The sequence below is a fragment of the Nelumbo nucifera genome, chromosome 4 (genome assembly GCF_055504915.1).
Source record: "Nelumbo nucifera cultivar China Antique chromosome 4, China Antique-T2T, whole genome shotgun sequence".
NCBI lineage: Eukaryota > Viridiplantae > Streptophyta > Magnoliopsida > Proteales > Nelumbonaceae > Nelumbo > Nelumbo nucifera.
This window is the reverse complement of record NC_142652.1, coordinates 47,495,611-47,515,704: the sequence shown is the minus strand read 5'-3', so window position 1 is coordinate 47,515,704 and position 20,094 is coordinate 47,495,611. Positions and strand designations below refer to the sequence as shown.

The 20,094-nt window shown below is 40.6% G+C and overlaps 1 protein-coding gene across 6 annotated transcripts in view; it reads right to left on the bottom strand.

Annotated features, from left to right (window-relative positions):
* LOC104611806 (ADP-ribosylation factor GTPase-activating protein AGD4-like) overlaps nt 1–19,008 on the bottom strand; it is a 110,695-nt gene extending 91,687 nt beyond the window's left edge. Inside the window, exons 1-5 of one of the 6 annotated variants that reach the window (XM_088902904.1) lie at nt 18,818–18,961; nt 7,799–7,863; nt 7,603–7,679; nt 6,792–6,892; nt 5,446–5,516 (exon numbers count right to left, since the gene is read on the bottom strand). In XM_088902904.1, coding sequence (XP_088759030.1) covers nt 5,446–5,516; nt 6,792–6,892; nt 7,603–7,679; nt 7,799–7,801 — 252 coding nt within the window. In that variant the 5' untranslated portion in view covers nt 7,802–7,863; nt 18,818–18,961. Of the gene's footprint in view, nt 1–168; nt 234–5,445; nt 5,523–6,791; nt 6,893–7,602; nt 7,680–7,798; nt 7,864–18,817 lie in introns of those variants that run through there. The other 5 variants (XM_010279032.3, XM_010279030.3, XM_088902903.1 and 2 more) reach the window with 5 other exon arrangements.
* Nucleotides 19,009–20,094: the final 1,086 nt, after the last annotated feature.

The window sequence follows — 20,094 nt, the reverse complement described above, 5'->3', positions numbered from 1 at the left end:
TCAACAACAAGATTCCTGAACCATTTCTAAAGATGCCTCCTACACCCAAGGCACATGGCTTGCTAAGGGCACAGCCATCGAAAATGTGGTTTTACTTCCCAACATCTGGGGCTTGCCAAAATTCTATTGTGCTTCTTTATGGTGCAAAGGCAGACACCATGTGCCAACCTCTCAAATGGAATCCAGATGGACTTCTTTTAGGGCTCAGCCTTGATGAATATCCAAAATAATACCTACAAGCATACTCTAGTAACCACATTTCAAATGATAGACAATCAAATAATCCAATAACTACAAATTCTCAAATAAAAAAGACATTTCAGAAAAGATATACTATACTGCATGAAATTATTAGTCCTCTACTGAGGACCACCATATACTGCTGCACTAACTGACCATAGACTCTGATACCAAATTGAAAAAAGGGCCATTTTGCAATGTTGGTCTAGTTATTTGGAGTCTTTGAAAAGGTATGATAATACAGGCCTACCATTTCAATTTTATCCATAAAGCACCCTCTCAGGGCCTTGAAACCACATTCTCATGCTCATCAGCCCAAGATTTTACTATTGGGCAAAGCAATGGCCCTATGATTTTTTTTACTCATAACTATAAAGCATATTCATTGGGTCATTCTACTGGTGTTGAATCCCATCTAAAACAAATGGAGGACCTAATCTAGTTGTTTGAACTAGATTGAAGGGAGGAAGATGGAAGCAAGGAAATCTGGTGATGTGCGATTCTCAGAAGGAGCCAATGGCTTACTCCAGCAACAAAGTGGAGAAGGGAGGTGACGGTAGAAAAGTGGAGAAATTAATCAATGAGGAGGAAGGGGATAAGGAGTTCAGTGCTAGGGGAGAGAGAAGAAAAGGGGGATTATAGGAAGGAAGGAGGATAGCATTGTCTGATTATTAGTTGGAATTGAGGGGATTAGGGAGTGCAACAAAAAAGAGAAACTGGAATAAAAAGAAACAAAAAAGGTTTGTTTTCTGATGTGATTTCAGAGAGAAAAGAGAAGAAAGATTAACCCAGAACCGAAGAGAAGAAGAGAGAAGAAGAGAAAAGAAAGGGTGCGGTTGATTATGTCCGACCGCCCCACTAATGGTAGGGAGGAAAGGGTGCAGTTGGTCCAGAAGTCTAAGGTCGAAGTTGAAAATGGAACTTCAAGAGGCTCTACTTAGGGAGGAAATAAGTTGGAAACAAAAGTCGAGGGAGAAATGGATTAAAGAGGGGTATGGTAACACTAGGTATTTTCAGGCTATTGCAAATGGTAGGAGTAAAAATCTTATCTCTTGCTTAGAAATTGATGGCAGGGAAATCACAGATCGAGCAAAGATAGCTAAGGCCTTTGTGGATCACTTTAGATCATTTATTTGAGGCCTCTAGGTGAAAGATGGTCTGCTGGAGCGCTGAATTGGGAGTCAATTGATGATTCTCAGCTCCAATTCCTGGAAAAAATGGTTTGAGGAAGATGAGATCAAGGAAGCAATTTTTGCTATGGACAGATCTAAAGCTTCAGGCCTAAATGTATTTACAATGGCCTTTTATCAAGATTTCTGGGAGATCATTAAACTGGATCTGCTTAGAGTGTTTAAAGAATTCCACAGGAGTATAATTAATCAGGGGCTGAATTCTATCTTTATAACCTTGGTACCAAAAAAGTCTAATGCTACTCACCCTAAGGATTTCAGACCAATTATCTTAGTTACTAGCATTTATAAAATAATTGCTAAGGTGTTATCTCTGAGGATTAAGAAAGATCTTCCTTCAATCATCTCCCATTACAAGGAGCCTTTATACAAAACAGACATATCGTGGATCAAATTCTCATTGCTAATGAATGTGCTGAGGCCCAAAAGAGATCTAAGAAAAGGGTGTGGCAATTAAGTTGGACCTGGAGAAAGCTTATGATTTGGTGGATTGGGAGTTCTTAATTAGCATCATGAGATCTTGTGGTTTTGGAGATTTGTTGTATAAGTGGATCAAAGGTTGCCTGCAAACCAGTCACTTTTCATTAGTTGTGAATGGTTCAGTGGTGGATTTTATGAGAGCAATTAAAGGGCTTAAACAAGGAGATTTCCTATTCATTTTGGTGGCAAAGGTTCTTAGTAGGTTGATTGCTATGGCTAACCAAATGTAGTGCCTTAAAGATTGGAAGGTGGGAAGAGATAGAGTGGTAGTCTCCCACCTCCAATTTGTAGATGACATTTTCATCTTTTGCGATGGGAAAAGTAGAAATAGGGTGGAAATTTTGAAGTTGGTGGTGAGCCCCTTTGAAAGAATGTCAAACTTAAAAATCAATTGGAACAAGAGTGTGGTGGTTGGTTTAAACATTGAAGAAGAGGACCTAAACTCATTTGCGGATATTCTAGGGTGTAAAAGATGGGAGTGGCCGCTGAAATATTTAGGTTTACCTCTTGGTGGCAACCCAAGGTCTGTAAGCTTTTGGAATCCGGCAGTTGAGAGAATTGAAAAAAGATTAGCTGGTTGGAAAAGGAGGTACATTTCTCTAGGGGGGAGAATCACTTTGATAAAATCAACCTTGGCTAACCTCCCTGCCTACTTCATGTCTGTTTTTAGGATGCCTCGAGCAGTTGTGAAGAGGGTGGAAAAACAAACAAGAGGCTTTCTGTGGGAACCGGAAGATAGTAAAAAGGATCATTTTGTGAAATGGGAAAAGGTGGTGAAAAGGAAAGAAGAGGGTAGGTTGGGTCCAGGTAACATCAATAAGAAAAACCTTGCTCTTCTAAATAAATGGTTGTGGTGTTTCCCCTTAGAGAATGACAGGTTGTGGCATAAAGTGGTTTTAAGTATTCATGGGCTTGCTAGGAATGGATGGGATGTCGGTATTCTGCAAAAAGCTAATCTTGCTGTGTCGTGGAAAGCAGTTCATGGTATTCTTCCTCAATTCCTTGAGCATGTCAGGTATGATCTGGCTTCTGGTAATAGGATAAGATTCTGGGGAAATGTGTGGGTTAGGGATATTCCCTTGAAAGATATGTTTTTTTATCAGAAAAGAGAATTTTATTAAAAATTAGGTAAAAAATAAGGTTTTACAACTTTGTGTATGGGATTAAATCTCCCTCCCCCTGGGAGGGTTGGAATTTGGGGTTAGTAAGAGACCTTAGAGAGTCAGAAATCTCATCACTGTCTAGCCTATTAAATATTCTAGATTGCCTTGTCCTTGATGATATAGGGGATGACAGTAGGGTTTAGTCTCAGTCCCTTTGGATTATTTACCTGTAAATCCTTTTTCTCTTCCCTTGTGTCCACCTCCCTTTTCCATTCCTTTCCCGTGGAAGAAGTTTGGAGTGCCCCTATCCCCCCCCCAAAAAAAACAAAAAATCAGTGCCTTTTGTTGGGCAGTTTATCATGGGTGCATCAACAAGTGTGATATGCTACAAAAGAAAAGGCCAAATTGGTGTTTGTCTCCTAATTGGTGCATTTTGTGTAAGTTGAATGGTGAGAATGTTTTTCCATCTTTTAATCTCTTGTCCCTTGTATTTGGAAATGGTTCTGCTCTCTTTTTGGTAGCAGGTGGATCCCTCATGTCAGCTTGGAAGGGCTCTTTAGCCCATCTTTTCTGAGGAGCACAAAGAGAAGAGGTAGAATCTTATGGAAGTGTGCAAGGGCAGTGGTGGTGTGGTCAATTTGGGAGGACAAGAACTTAAGAATCTTTGAGGAGGAAGAAAGAAACAAGGAGGGAATATTGGAGACTGATACTATAAGAGTTGCATGTTGGGGAAAACTTCGAAATTATTCTCATATTTCTCAATGGAAGACTTTCTGAATCTAGAGGTAGATTGCTCTTTCTTCCTCTAGGAAACAAAAGGTCATGGAGGCTTGGTGTCCCCCAAGTGGCAGGTGGATGAAGCTGAACTTTGATGGAAGTAGTTTTGGCCATCCAGGGCCTTCCAGAATTGGTGGAGTGTTTAGAGATGGGAGTGGGAACATTTGTGGTTTGTTTTCAGGTCCTGTTCATCAAGGTGATTCAGTGAGAGCTGAATTCATGGCTGTTATTGTTGGGGTGCAAAAAGCCAAGTATATGGGAATTACAAGGCTGATTGTTGAAGGGGACGCAAAAATAGTCAGTGGTTGGTTGAAAAAAGGAGAAGGGGTTTCATTGCAATTCATAAACAAATTCAGAAGGTTCAAGTTGCTATCAAGAAATATGCAAATCCATGTAAGATGGGTTAGGACGTCTGCTAATGATTTGGCGAATGGATTAGCTAAGCAAGGAGTTCATAGACACCAGTTGTTTTGGGCCCAATGTTAACTGTGTGGGGGATTCTTTGTTGTAAAGGATCTTTATCCTAACAAGTTCTTGTTGTACTCTATTTTTCTTTAATCTTAATATAATTTCTTGACTTGCTGATCAAAAAAAAAAACTATAAAGCATATTCATTGAAATTGAAGTGATATGCATAATAATAATAATCTACATCTTGTCCCAAACTATATGGTGTTGGTTATATGAATCCTGTTTCGCCATTTCATTCTGCTCAGTGCCATATCCACTGTTAAATTATGGGTATTTCAATCATTTCTTATTACTCCCACCCAAGCAAATGAGATTAAGGAAACCAAGAAGATTCAATCTAACCTACAATTAGCTACCTCCATAGCAAAGCCGAAAATAATGTCAGGTGACTTAAAGGAAGGACGGGAGCAAAGACTTGTAATAACGGCAAAAAGGAGGATAAGAAGCTAGGGTGAAGTTGGAGAGGCGAGTTAAAAGCATTCCGAATCAGAGGGGTTATGATGATCCCCTATACAAGCAAGATGAGATGTCTTGGGAGCAGGAGAGTTCTTGGAAAAGAACTTTTGTGTTTTGGATTGTTGAAGCCATGTAGATTTCTCCCCCTTGGTCACTCATGTTGTTTCTTCCTTTTATGTAGGATTGGTACTCTGATAATTGAATTGTATAAGAAAGATGACTATCTTGTTTTGGACGTCGGTGAAGATAGAAGCTAAGATTTTTATCTTTGAAGAAAGGTGGATTAAAAAGAAGACAAGAAGACTTTCTAGTGATTAGGGAATAGAAGCAGTTGATTGGTTTTTGAGATTTTTAAACTCAGCTTTTAGTTCACAGAGAATTAGCAATTGGAAAGGTGCTTTGGAGTTAGAGCATCGGAAGAGGTATGTTGCAGAAAGGAGAGCAAATAGAAATGGTAGTTTTCTTTTTTCATGTGTGTGTGTGTGTGGGTGGGTAGGTGGGGGGGACTTTGAGGCATGGGGGGAACAAGGGGACTTGATGCAAGGCAACCTTTGGGTTTTCAATGTATCTGATATAAGCAATAGAAAGCACAAAGATCATCAGATTATACTAGGTGAAAGTTAAGTTAAAACAAGCCAAATACTAAACCATGTAAGAAAATAATAAATATGATGGCAAGCCAAGACTTGACCATTTATTGAAAAGAGAAATGGCAATGGGGAATTTACCTGGGAGTGAAGAAGATCCTTATATGCAGCCATCTCCTGAAATGCACTAATGAATTTGGATATGATGGGCCCTACAAAAGTGATAAATGGCTGAGCAAATATTGGACATAAAATGAAATTCAAAATCTATTACCTAAGAATACATGTGTGTCTCTGTCATATATATAGTGTATATATGGATATAAATACATATATAGGTATAGACACTAGCAATAGTTAAGATTTTCTATTATGTGTACAGACACATTCAGTAGAAATCCCCTAGACTCGGTTTGAAAAAGTAAAAGCAGGACTAACCAACATCAAAAACTGGGTGCCCTGTACAAAATATTCTAGAAGAATCAACCTAATAGTATTCTAACTTTAAATCAACCTAATAGGATCATTTTCAGCACAAACCAATGCATTGTTTCAGGAAATAAAAGCATGAGGTAAAGGAAATAAATGAATAAAATGGTTTTGCATAATTCAGACATACATAATGTCTCCAGTGAGACCTACTTAAAAAGTCAGTCCTAACCCTGTACAAAAAGTCAGCACAAACCAATACATTTTATCTTCTAAATGTGAATTTGTTATTATTTATCAAGAATATTGTACTGATAATCAGTGGGAAACAATCACATGATTGAGGAAATACATCACTTATTGATGGAAATAGCCCAACAAGTGATTGGAATAACTGCTAGGGGATGCCTATGGGTCGGCTCCTAAAGGAGGTGAACCAACATGATTGAGGAAATACATGGAATTTATTTATTAGTGGGTTCACACACTATTTATACTCATTCTAATCACCAATCATTAGTTCAACAGTTACAGAAATTAGACAAGAACTACTCGTTTTCCACTCTTAATATAAAGGGCAGCCCAATGCACAAGGCTCCCACCAATGCAAGGTATGGGGAAGGAAAGGACAGATGTATGCAACCTTACCCCTGCACATACAGAGAGGTTGTTTCCAAGATTTAAACCCTGGTCACCCGGGTTGCAATGGAGCAACCTGTTTTAATTTGAAGTCATTAAAAAGCCATTGAAGTCCTGCTCCTTAACATTGAGAACGTATGTTGTGAGCAAATAGCATTGGGAATGGTGCCAAAGAGTATAAGGAGTGGACGATCAGTAGGAGATTTGGTTATCAATAGATCCTGGACCATCATGGTTGTCTTATTGATTTCTAACCCCCCCCCATGCACCTATGCATGTGTATCACGCATCATTATCCATTTATTCATCATGGTTATCATATATGATGTTCAGATATAGGCAGAGCCCTAGCCCATTACAACCTCTTTCATGATCCATGAATGGATACAAAGAAAATGAACATGAAATGCTTCAACAACCTCCTACTGATATACTAAATAGATCATCATTTCCACCCCCAAATGCTTCCAGAGATTCTGCAAAAGCAATATCTCCATTATATGCCTCTCCAAGTGCTGCCCTGCAAAGATTGAAATAAAAAATTAGAAACCTCTCTTGCTGCCATAACTACAACATAAATTTCTGAACATGGACAACTACACAGTGCATTAGAAAGAATTAGTTATGCAAAATAGTGCCTGTATACAGATAAATAAAGACGCATGAATAGTAACAAACTATGAATGAGAATATAACACGGAAATGAATATATATCCTTTTACATTGCAGTCTTGGTAATCCAGGCACATCTAGAATTGGAGGTCTAATACAGATCATGGTAACGACATTCTTCTCAGATGTTCAGGCCCAGTTGGTTATAGCAAGTACCTTTTCAACCCTCTTGATCAGCAGTCTACCCAAAACTTCTGTCACTAGAACAAACGGCAAAGGAGAAAGGTCTCCTTGCCATAACCCCCTTGAAACTTGGAAGAATTCTGTTGAGACCCCATTCACCAACACTAAGAAAGAGACTGTAGAAATGCAGCCAAATATCCAGCTTCTCCATCTTCCCCCAAACCCCATCCTCTCCAGCACCTCCTCCAAGAAACCCCATTCCACATGATCATATGCCTTCTCAATATCAATGTTACATATTAGACCCTCTATGCCACTTCTAATTCTTGCATCACAAAGGATCATAGACTGCTTGAGAGAGTGTACAAGGAATCATAGACTTTATAATTGGATACAATGTAACTGATTCAACAATAGAACCATGGATGTACTTACACAAATTTCTTACACCCGTTGTATAGTATTTGGCAGCGATCTTTTAACTCATTTGCAATATGCTCGAGAGAGCGCATCTGCTCAATGAAAGAAAAAATAAAGAAAAAAGAAAAGAAAGGAAACAAAAGAGTGTCAAGTTAACATCCAGTAATATTTTAAGTAAACATAAGGTTAAATAGATTACATAGTGACCAACCATTACAACGGATTGCTTGAATTAGCTGATTAATAATCTCATTGTGAGAGATTCAATCCCATTGGCTAAAAGAAAACCCATGAAAATAATAGGGTCAGCAGGCCTTTTTATCAGTATCCATAAATTGTATTAAATTATATAAATATATATACACAATACAATACAGCTCAACAGCTGACAGTAGCCCTCTAAATATAATCAAGGTTTCTATTTTCTGTAGGACTCTTTTTTAAATTTTTGTGATGGCTGTACAATTAAAGAAACTTTAGGCCCGCCATATAATTTTTTTGGTAATAAATAAAAAAGAACATTCATTGATTGATAAAATATGTACGCTCAGAGGTTGGTGAGAGATCATCAACAATAAAAGATAAGAAAAAGCAGAACATCAAAGATGTCAAATACAAGAAAATTGAACCAACCACTGGTCTCCCCACATTTAGAAGTTTTTTTTTTTTTGATAAATGATTGATAATTTATTCATAATAATCAGAATGAAATTACAAAACAGCCTGCCCAAGGAGAGGCACATGCTGGTACCTCTCCTCAACAACAACAAAGTACTACATCAGACTAGGAGATGAGAGTTTACAGAGTTGCCCAGAAGAAATGTTCCCTTGATACCCCTTGCTTAGCTAACCCATCCGCTATGGTATTAGCTGTTCTACCCACCCACTGATAATTAACAGTCATGTTCCTTGAAAACCAATAAGCATTCTTCATAATATCCCTGTAGCACCAAATAACTGAAGCTAGATTTTTTAACCAAACCACAATGACTTTGGAGTCTCCTTCAATAAGCAAATTCTGAACTCCTAACTGGTCTGCAATCTGAATACCTTGTACTGCCGCTAGAAGCTCAGCTCTAATAGAGTCCCCTATACCCACAGAGCCTGAGAATAAAGCTAATACATTATGTTGAAGTTTGACCTGCCATAGAATTCTGTCTTGTTCGTGACTGTAGAGTAAAGTAGACAGCAAGAAGTAGGAGAGGAAAGAAGAAAAGAGAGAAGAGAGAAAAGAGAGAAAGGCTGGTTCGAATTAGAGAAAAAAGTTGATCCCTTGATTCGGCCAGACCTGTTATTATATTATTAACTTATTGGAAAAGACTTGAGTGCCCTTCTTTAAGTAAGAGGCACTCGAACTAATATAACAGTACACATCAGCATTCTCAACAAGTACAAAGACTGAAATACCCCTTCACTAACACCACTAACACTCCCCCTCAAGCTGGTGAGTATATATCATATAATCCCAGCTTGTTACATATGTAGTCCACTCTCCCCCGACTCAAGCCTTTTGTAAACAAGTCTGGCCACTGGTTTCCCGTACTAACATATGCAGTTTCTATCACCCCATTCAGCACCTTCTCTCTCACAAAATGACAGTCAACTTCGATGTGCTTGGTTCTTTCATGAAACACTAGATTGGAAGAGATATGAACCGCTGCCTGATTGTCACAATAGAGCTTCATTGGAGTACTGATGTCATATCCTATCTCCTGTAGAAGGTTCCTCAGCCACACTAGTTCACAAGCAGTATGTGCCATGGCCCTATATTCTGCTTCTGCACTGCTTCTTGCCACAACTGTTTGCTTCTTACTTTTCCATGTTACCAGGTTACCCCCCAGAAAGGTGCAATAGCCTGTGGTAGATCGTCTATCAGACATAGAACCTGCCCAATCAGCATCGGTGTATCCTTCTACTACCAGTTTTCCACCACTTCTGTACAGCAAACCACGACCAGGAGCTCCTTTCAGATACCTCACAATCCTTAGCACTGCATTCCAATGTGGGACCAAAGGTTTCTGCATGAACTGACTCACCACACTAACCGCAAATGAAATATCTGGCCGAGTAATGGTTAGATAGTTTAGTTTGCCTACAAGTCGTCGGTATCTGCCAGGCTCTTCAAACACTTCACCTATATCACTGCTCAGCCTCGTATTTGTTTCCATAGGTGTCTCAGCCGGTTTGGTACCCAACAATCCTGTTTCTTCCAGTAAATCAAGCACATATTTCCTCTGGCACAAATTAATGCCATGCTTAGATCTTGCTACCTCTATGCCCAAAAAGTATTTCAACTTGCCAAGGTCCTTTGTCTGAAAGTGTTCCTATAGGAATGCCTTCAATCTGTCAATGCCCATTTTATCATTCCCAGTCACAACGATATCATCCACATACACCACCAATATTATTTTACCTGCCGAAGAGTCAAGACTGAAGACAGAGTGATCAACTTGGCACTGTTTCATACCAAACTTCTTGACCACCTCACTGAACCTACCAAACCATGCTCGAGGGGACTATTTAAGTCCATAAATAGCCTTCTTAAGTCTGCATACCTTACCATCCTCCCCCTGAGCAACAAACCCGGGTGGTTGCTCCATGTAGACCTCCTCGAGCAAATCCCCATGCAAAAAGGCATTTTTGATATCGAGCTGATGGAGAGGCCAATCAGACATAGCTGCAAGAGAGATGACGACACGAACTGACCCTATCTTAGCAACCGGGGAGAACGTCTCCGTGTAGTCAATGCCATAGGTTTGGGAGTACCCTTTGGCAACCAGCCGCGCCTTCAGGCGCTCAACACGACCATCTGGCAAGTACTTAACACTATACACCCACTTACAACCGACAGCCTGCTTCCTAGGAGGAAGAGCGATGAGATCCCAAGTGTGATTATGATGCAAAGCAGAGAGCTCTTCTTCCATAGCACGGCACCACTCTGGAGAGGTAAGGGCTTCCTGGACATCCTTGGGAACAACCACGGAGGATAACAAAGATATGAACTGGCGATGGGAAGCGGAGAGGTGGGTAAGTGAAACAAAATTGGAAATAGGGTGAAGGGTGCAAGTACGCTTACCTTTCCGTAAGGCAACAGGAAGATCTAGGTCGGAGGCTGGTGTCGGAACTGGAGCTGGATCTGTCGACGGTGATGAAGCTGGAGGAGCTGCAGCCGGTACACGTGGGCGATGTGTATACACGTGACGGATGGGTGGACGGTCAACCAATGGTGGCACCGGAGGCAAGGACGTAGGCATGACTGGAACCAGAGGAGGTGGATCAGCCACAGGAAGAGGAAGAGGAGGTGGTGATGTGGGGGAAGCGGCAGCACCGGACCCCACGAAGAACGGAATAGACTCGAAGAATGTAACATCAGCACATACCAAGGAACGACGAGAACTAGGATGATAACACTTGTACCCTTTCTGAGTTCGGGAATAACCAAGGAAGATACACTTCACGGAACGTGCATCTAACTTGTCAGTCCCGGGACTCAGATTATGAACGAAGCAGACACACCCAAATACCCGAGGAGAAAGCGGAAACGGAAACATGTTGGGGAATAAGACACTAAAAGGAGAACGACCATCAAGGATAGACGTGGGCATCCGATTAATTAAGAAACAAGAGGTGAGCATTGCATCGCTCCAAAAAGTTTTGGGAACATTCATGTGGTGCATGAGGGAGCGTGCCGTTTCTACAAGATGGCGGTTCTTTCTCTCAGCAACCCCATTTTGTTGCGGAGTATAGGTACATGAAGTTTGGTGTATAATGCCATGTTGGTCCAAGTATTCTCGAAAAGATGAAGACAAGTATTCACGACCATTATCAGAACGGAAAATTTTGATGTGAACACCAAATTGATTGCGGATCTCAGCATAAAATTTCTGGAAGATGGAAAATAATTCACTTCTTTCTTTCATTAAATAGAGCCACGTCATTCTTGAACAGTCATCAACAAAAAATAACAAAATATCGGTATCCATTATATGACATCACTTTATAAGGACCCCAAACATCTGAATGAATTAAAGAAAAAAGACGACACACGGTTATCGACCCTAGAACGAAAGGGAACACGATGGTGTTTCCCAAATTGACAAGACTCACAATCTAAAACAAAAAGTTGACTCAATGAAGGGACTAAGGACTGCAACACTTTCAGCGAAGGATGACCAAATCTATAGTGCCACTGGAGAGGAGAAATGGATGACTGAAGAGCCGTTGACGTTCGTCCACCACCATCAAGATAATACAGTCCACCGGCTTCATGCCCTCCACCAATCTTCATCCCCGTCTTGAGATCCTGAAAAACACACATAGAAGGGTAAAAAGTGATGGAGCACTTAAGGGACTTGGTCAGCTTACTAACAGACATAAGATTAAATGGAAGCTTAGGTACATATAAAAACAGAAGATAGGGATACAGGGTCTAGGTCAACATTACCAACACCACAGATAGATGACGTGGAGCCATTAGCAAGGGTAACAGATTGTGATGTTGAGCAATGAGTGAGATGAAAACACACCTGGAGTTCCCGTCATGTGATCGGAGGCTCCAGAGTCAATAATCCAGGGGTTGGGTGTGGATGCCAAACAAGCCATACCTGAGTGTGCAAAGGAAGCTGTGTTCTGCTGCGACTTGGATTGAACAAACCTCTCATACTCATCACGAGGAACACTCACCATCTCCTTGCCTAGACCATCTGAGGGAGTAGAAGGCATCGGGTCAGCTGACCGTTTCTCCTGTGTAGAGCTGAAACTGGTGTCACTAGTCATGGCATGGTTGGCCCACGTCGAGGGAGGACCATGTAAGTCATAGCAGTAGTTAATGGTATGTCCATCCAAACCACAGTGAGTACACTTCCGTGGACCCGAGCCACGTCCTCTACCACGAGCTCCCCCTGAATCTCTGCCTCCAGTACGACCACCACCACGGATATGTGTAGATCCACCACTACCACTCCTGCCAGGCTAAGTTCCTCGAGTCCCACTTCTGCCACCTCGGCCTCTTGACACTGCAAATGCTGATTTATCGGAGACACTAGAGTCCATAGATCCAATGGAAGCTCTCCGAAGACAAGCAAACACCTCCTCTAAAGATGGAAGAGCAGATCCCCCTAGTATCTGGGCTCGTACTGGTTCATACTCAGACTTCAGCCCCACCAGAAACCGTGTCACATCAAGCTGCTCTCGCTGTTGCTGTTGAACTTTGACATCTGAAGTGAGAGGATGATAGACATTTAACTCATTACGGATATTCCTCACATTGGCATAGTACTCCTCAAGGCTCTGATTTCCCTGTTGCAGATTGAAGTATTCCTGATACAGTTGATATACCCTAGTGGTATTATCCTGACCTGAATACAGTTTCTTAGCATGATCCCACACCTCTTTGGCTGTGTCAAGAAACATGAAGTTCACACTGATTTTGGGTTCCATACTGTTCCACAACCATGTAATGATCTGTGCATCTTCCTGTTCCCAGTCTTCATACTCCTGAGAATTAGCGGGGGGTTTCTCCTCTCTTATATGCTTCACTTTCTTCTTCGCCTTCAGAAAAACCTCTACAGACTTGGCCCAAGGGACATAATTCTCTCCATTCAGTTTAATGGAGGTCATTTGGACATTCAGGTAGTCAGTAGATATCATGACACTAGGTTTACTATCACTGTTATCTGCCATTGCCGAACTCCCTTAATTCTGAGCACTGAATTAGGAGCACTACACACTGCACACTACACACGGACACTTCACCGAAATCTGCACACTGATTTCAACAGCTGAGAACTGCAACACCACAAACCCTACTCACTGAAATCTGTACACTGATTTCAGCAGTATTAAATGCTGAAAGCTACAACACCACAACCCCTACTCACCAAGGTCTACACACTGATTTCAGCGATATCAAAAGCTGAAAACCACACTTGTAACACCACCAACATTAATCCACAACTATAGGAAGCTTCACCATTAAGTAGACACTATTGCCATTCGAATCACACACAAACCAGAATAAACCCTAGCATAAACCCTAGCATACTGCAATCTGAGAACCCATCATGCGAACTGTACTACACCTCTCATGTATTCCATAACAAAAAAAATATATATAAAAAAAAAAACTTTACCTCATCGCCTGAAGGCCAACCATACGAAGGGCTGAGACACCACTGCACCACACGTACCAACCCTAACTGGGGCTTAGAAACCACAGCAACCAATCACCAACGACACAATCGGAGGCATAGAGACCTCCTAGGGAAGAGGGCGATCACTCCTTTTCAGCCCTTTTCCCAGTCTCCAACTCACAACTGAGAACCCCAAGTGAAACCCTAATTCGAATGCGCAGAAGGCAGAATTCTAGCAAGTCTGATTTGGTGAACCTAGCTCTGATACCATGTTGAAGTTTGACCTGCCATAGAATTCTGTCTTGTTCGTTGACTGTAGAGTAAAGTAGACAGCAAGAAGTAGGAGAGGAAAGAAGAAAAGAGAGAAGAGAGAAAAGAGAGAAAGGCTGGTTCGAATTAGGGAAAAAAGTTGATCCCTTGATTCGACCAGACCTGTTATTATATTATTAACTTATTGGAAAAGACTTGAGTGCCCTTCTTTAAGTAAGAGGCACTCGAACTAATATAACAGTACACATCAGCATTCTCAACAAGTACAAAGACTGAAATACCCCTTCACTAACACCACTAACACATTACTATCTTTATCTCTCAGCACCCCTCCTATCCCTGATGGACCTGGATTTCCTTGGCTGCTACTATCAAAATTCAGCTTTGTCCAGCCTTCTGAAGGAGGCACCCACAAAGCTGGTACCCTGTTCTTCCTATTACTGCTACTAGCCACAGCTATCTAATTCTTCCTGTTACTGCTACTATCCCTGATAGACCTGGATTTCCTTGGCTGCTACCATCAAAATTCTGCTTTGTCCAGCCTTCTGAAGGAGGCACCCACAAAGCTGGTACCCTGTTCTTCCTGTTACTGCTACTAGCCACAGCTATCCAATTCTTCCTGTTACTGCTACTATCCCTGATGGACCTGGATTTCCTTGGCTGCTACCATCAAAATTCAGCTTTGTCCAGCCTTCTGAAGGAGGCACCCACAAAGCTGGTACCCTGTTCTTCCTGTTACTGCTACTAGCCACAGCTATCCAGTTCCTCCAAATGTCATCAAAGGAATATATTTTAAAGGAATCCAATGATCTCAACCAATGGGTAGCCCTGGTCAAAATCCAATCCTTTACATTCTGAAAATTTCTCTCCTTCTCTTGGAAAATCCTCGCATTTCTTTATTCCCAAATTGTCCACAAAGCAGCAACTCTAATGCACCTCCACATTGTTTTACCAATTTTTGTGGACCACACAAAGAAGTAAGGGTCAAAGAGCTGATCTACGGCTGTGGTCAAATTCCACCTGCAACCAAACAAGGCAAAGATCCAACCCTAAATAGCATCAGAAAAGGAACAGGTTAAAAATAAGTGAGAGCAATCCTCACCATTAGCCCTGCAAAGTACACACCAATTAGGAGACAGACACATAGAAGGCCTTCTCTTCTGCAATAAGTCTGAATTGTTGATTTTCCTATAGAACACCTCCCAGCAGAAAATAATAATTTTAGGAGGTACAGGTTTAGACAAAATCTCCTTAGCTGGGAAACCTAATTGTCCCGAGGGAGAACAAAGGGACTTAAAGAAGGAGGCACACTGGTTTTAATCATGACCCCCTTTCTTCCCCCTCGAGAGAACCCAAGAACTGCAGAGGGCAGGGAGGAGGGGGAAGAAAGGGCTTCCAAACTTAACTCCTTGGTGGGGATAACAGAGAGGGCCTTGTTTTTCACTCCAGCCAGCTTGGAAGGGAACCCAAAGTCCTCCGTCAAAGTTCCATCATCAACACTATCAGGCTTCCATACGTATTCTTCTCTCTCCACCTCGTAGCTATCTATCTCCTTAGCCTCAAGACATGGAAATTCTTGGGATAGAGAGCAGTGCACAGAACCTGAGTCCTTAGTTCTCTGTAGAGTAAGGACTGGAGCCCTCATTCACCACAGGCATTGCAGAGCTCACCGCTTTCTCTTTATCACCTGAACTGGAAGAAGATCCCTCTATTCTCTCTTCATCATGAGCGGCGACCTTCCTTCCTTTCTCATATCTTGTGACCACATCCATTCATTTTCGACTACAGCCCCAAAGCTTCTTGCTTGAATGGTTTTCAAAAAGTTATACTCCCCTTGTTTCGAATAAACAAGCCTCTTTCCACCACTTCCCTTCACCCCTTGCCTTTTCTTCTTCTTAAACCTCCTTTTAAAATCAACCCTTAACCTATGGAGAAGGACAAGCTTTGAGCTAAGATAGTGATTGGTATTCATAGGCTTGCAACTGACGGTTGGGATGTTGGAACACTCTAACTAGAGCTACTAGAGTGTCTCCTTGGAAAGCCATTAACATTGTCCTCCCATCCTTCCTACCCTTTATCAGGTATGAGTGTATGACCTTTGTTCTGGTAACCTTACAAAATTTTGGGATCAAGTTTGGATGGGTAATCTATATTTGAAAGATAAATACCTCTCTATCTTTGCCCTATCATGATATAAAGATAAACTTGTGTCATCTTTCCTAGTTCCTTCAAGCTCAAGAATTGGCTTTGATTAGGATTTGGGTTTAAGGAGGGATGTGAGGGATTTAGAACTTAATGAGGTCCTGGGTTTGCTTCATGTCCTTGATGGGGTTTACTTGGAATCCTCGAAACCTGACAGCCGCATTTAGACTCCTTCCTCCTCTGGTTCCTTTTCATGATCTCCTTTTTTCAAGGCCCTCATTCAACCTATTGATTCTTTGGGAATTCCATATCCAATGGTTGAGCTCTGGTGTAATCCTATCCCTTCAAGAATTGGGGGTTTTTATTGGGAAGTCTTCCTAGAAAGAATTAATACCTATGATTTTTTTATCAATACCCGGAAAAATATTTCATCAAATTAATTAATACTTGTGATTTACTTCAAAGGAAAAGAACAAATTGGTGCTTACCTTATCTCCTTACTGGCGTGTTATGTGTAAGGATAATGGAGTAACTTGCTTTCACTTATTAATCTCCTACCTTTTTATTACTTTTATTTGGGAATGGTTTTTCTCATTGTTAGGGTGCAAGTGGTCTCCCCTAACTAATGTGCAAAGCTTGTTTGATTCCTCTTACTTAAGGTGGCCAAAGAAAAGGAAACGAGTTTTATGGAGAAGTGTTAGGGCAGCTATAAGTTGAACCATATGGGAAGAGAGAAATGCAAGATTGTCTTCAGGCAAGGAAAGAAGTAGAGAAGCTATCATAGAAACTATTACGGTGAGAGTGGTTCATTGGGTAAAATCTATGGATATGTTTGCTAACTTCTCAACAGGTGATATCTTGAACACATGGAAGGAAGCAACCATTTCTGATTGTCATAGATCCAATATAATTCTTGCTTGGTCTCCTCCAATGTTTAATTACATCAAACTGAACTTTGATGGGAGTAGTGCTAGAAACCTGAGTCCCTCTGGTTTTAGAGATGGTGAAGGCTGGAGTAGATGACTCTCTAAGGGTTGAGGTTATCACTGTCATGGAAGGAGTGCAAAAGGCAAAGGAACTGGATGTTAGGAAGTTGATTATCGAAGATGACTCAAAGTTAGTAGTGGAATGGATGCAAAACGAAGACAAGGGTTTCTGGATTTTCAACAATGAGAAAAAAGAGATTTAAATAGCAGACTAAAGATATGGAAGTGCAATTCAGCTGGGTTAAAAGGATTGCAAATGCTTTTGTTGATGTTTTAGAAAAACAAGGGGTGGGAAGGAATCAGTTGTTTTTGGGCTCAATTGTAATTGCATATATGTTGTGGAGAGATAAAACAGTTTACCTCTCCCAATCCTGTAATTTTTGTTTTTAAATCTATTGAAATTCATTTATTGATAAAAAAAATGGTTATTTTCATCATTTTGATCTTTGTTGATATAATTGATATAAGCCATAGAATCTCAAATGAGCTAGTGATTTTACTTTTACTGTCAAACTCATTAGTGGGTCAACGGACAAAGTGCTGGGATCTAGAAATTCTCGGGCGGGAGGGAGGGCACAATTGTCTTACCGGGTCGGTGTTAATTTTAGGATTTAGGGTCTAGATATGAAAATCAAGTGGCGGTTGGTCACTTTCATCCGACAATGTAGGTGCCAAGTAAAACCAAAGGGGGTGTCTCTTTGTCGCAAAACAAAGTTTGGGGTCTAAGTGTTACCACCTCCTAACTCCTAAGTAGGGTGGTTATCTCTAATTTACCCTTTCCTTTATCTACTTGCGTATTTGACATAAGTAAACAGAGAATATGCAAAATGAATACCACTTTTTTCTAGAAATTATTATTTAAGTAATAAAAATAAAGTTTACACCTTAATTGTTAGAATTTATATAGTCTTTGTTTTTTCTTCTTGCCAAGTCAGACTCCCAACACACCAGATTCTGATTCCTATCTCTGTGTAACCGTGTCTATGCAAACACAACACCGCAGAGAAACTGACTTCCCAGAAAACACTCAATCAGATAACTGAAACATGTTTTTCCATAATGAAAAAACAGATAACCACAATAATTGAAAGATTGCTAATATAACTCTATCTCGTACTCCTCCAATGCATCTATAGGCTCTTTACTGCTCAACGAATATATAAACAAAAGATACCTGCTTCCTCTTTCTGGAAAATGGCATTTCTATAGTTACCAATTGTCAAGAAAATGAGGAAAAGTGTTGTAAACCAATTCCCCCAATTTGCATCTCCATGCTACCTATTGTTTAGTTCCATAAAAAATGCCTTATTTGGAAAATCAAAAAGTTTCAACCGACAGCAAATAGGTCATAATAGGTGGAAAGATAGAGAGGGGAAGGAGGGAAGGCGAGCGAGAACTTTTATTACCCTTCTGGGTTCTTATCAAGGAGATGAGGAAATAAATCAATTGGATTATAACAATAGAAATCAAAAACTCAGCCTTACGTCCACATGAAAGCATAGTAACAGGAAAGTTAATAGATGTTAGAACTATTAACAATCACAGAAACAAAATCAGCAAACATAACCTTGGAACTATTAACAATCACAGAAACAAAATCAGCAAACATAACCTTGGATCATAGTTGTTGAAGTAAAATGTACAACAATAGATGAGTATAAGAACCAACTTTTGAAAAAAGAAAAAATAAAGAGAACCAACCTGCTTCCGGAACATTGGCGAATCGTCTAGCTTGATGAAGGCCGCCATTATTCGCTGCAGAAACTGAAACGCAAACGTCGCGGGAAGAGATCTCTCTGTCTCTCTCTGGGGGTGGTTGAGTTCGGATCGAGAGAATAGGTCATGGATCCAAGTTCCAACATTTGATAATAGGTCTGTCCTCTCTGTCCGAATGTATGTTCGGATCAGGATCTGAATATCAACCGTTAGACGAGAATCAAGATGACGAAATTCCTAATTCCTAACTCGGTAGAAGAAATTACATATTCAGATCCAACGGTTAAGATTTACACCGACGAACGTATTGCTGCAACAGGATTCCCTATAAAATCAAAATGAGCGCCAGCAACAGTGAGATCACAAGGGGAGTGTTTGGGAGTAAAACGCAATGGGGTGTTTTTTTCGATTTTTGAGATAACGTTTTTTCATGGTGCTGTTTGGTTCCATTGTTGACTTGTTGTTTTCTGAGAAAATGGCATCACATAAAAGCCAGTGAGCCACATCAGCCACCATACCAGAAAACGCTTTGTGAAAATTAAAAAAACGCCAAAAGTGGAGTTTTCTAAGATGGGTAGTTTTTTGAAAAACAGTAAAATTTTTTTTATTAATTTTTGAGAAAATGACTAACCAAACAACATGTTCCATCATGGTTTTTAAAACCGACCCGGACACCGAACCAGTCAGGGGTCCGATTACCGGGGCAAACGGTCCGACCGTTCGACCCAAACAGTTCGATCGTTTGACCCAAACGGTCAAACCATTCTAACAAAAAAATAAAAAATGGTCAAAACCATTCGAACGGTTAACCGCCTGTGTCAGCGGTTTGTTGACCAAAATCAACAATTTTTTGAAAAATCACAATTTTGGGGAAGAATGGACCGGTTCCCGGTTTTTCCAGTCTGACCGTCCGGTCTGGTTTGGTTTTTAAAACCATGTGTGCCATTTTTCCCGTTTTCAAAAAAACAGCAATAGTCCCAAATACCAGCATTGATATTCATCCCTTAAGAGTGCTCTGAAAACATCCAACATTGAACCGTTTTTCTTTTCAAGGTGACAGTTGGACCATTATACAAGACGGGTCAACACTCAACCCTTCTTTTTTATTTTATATATAAAAAGGAGGAAATGGGCTAGAGAATGAAACAGAATGATGTTTGGTTTTCATGGGCATTTTCTTGGAGAGGGTTTATCAAGAAAATGCCCATGCCATATCATTTTTTAGGCGTTTTTGGACAGAATCCATGTTTTGGGTACAATTT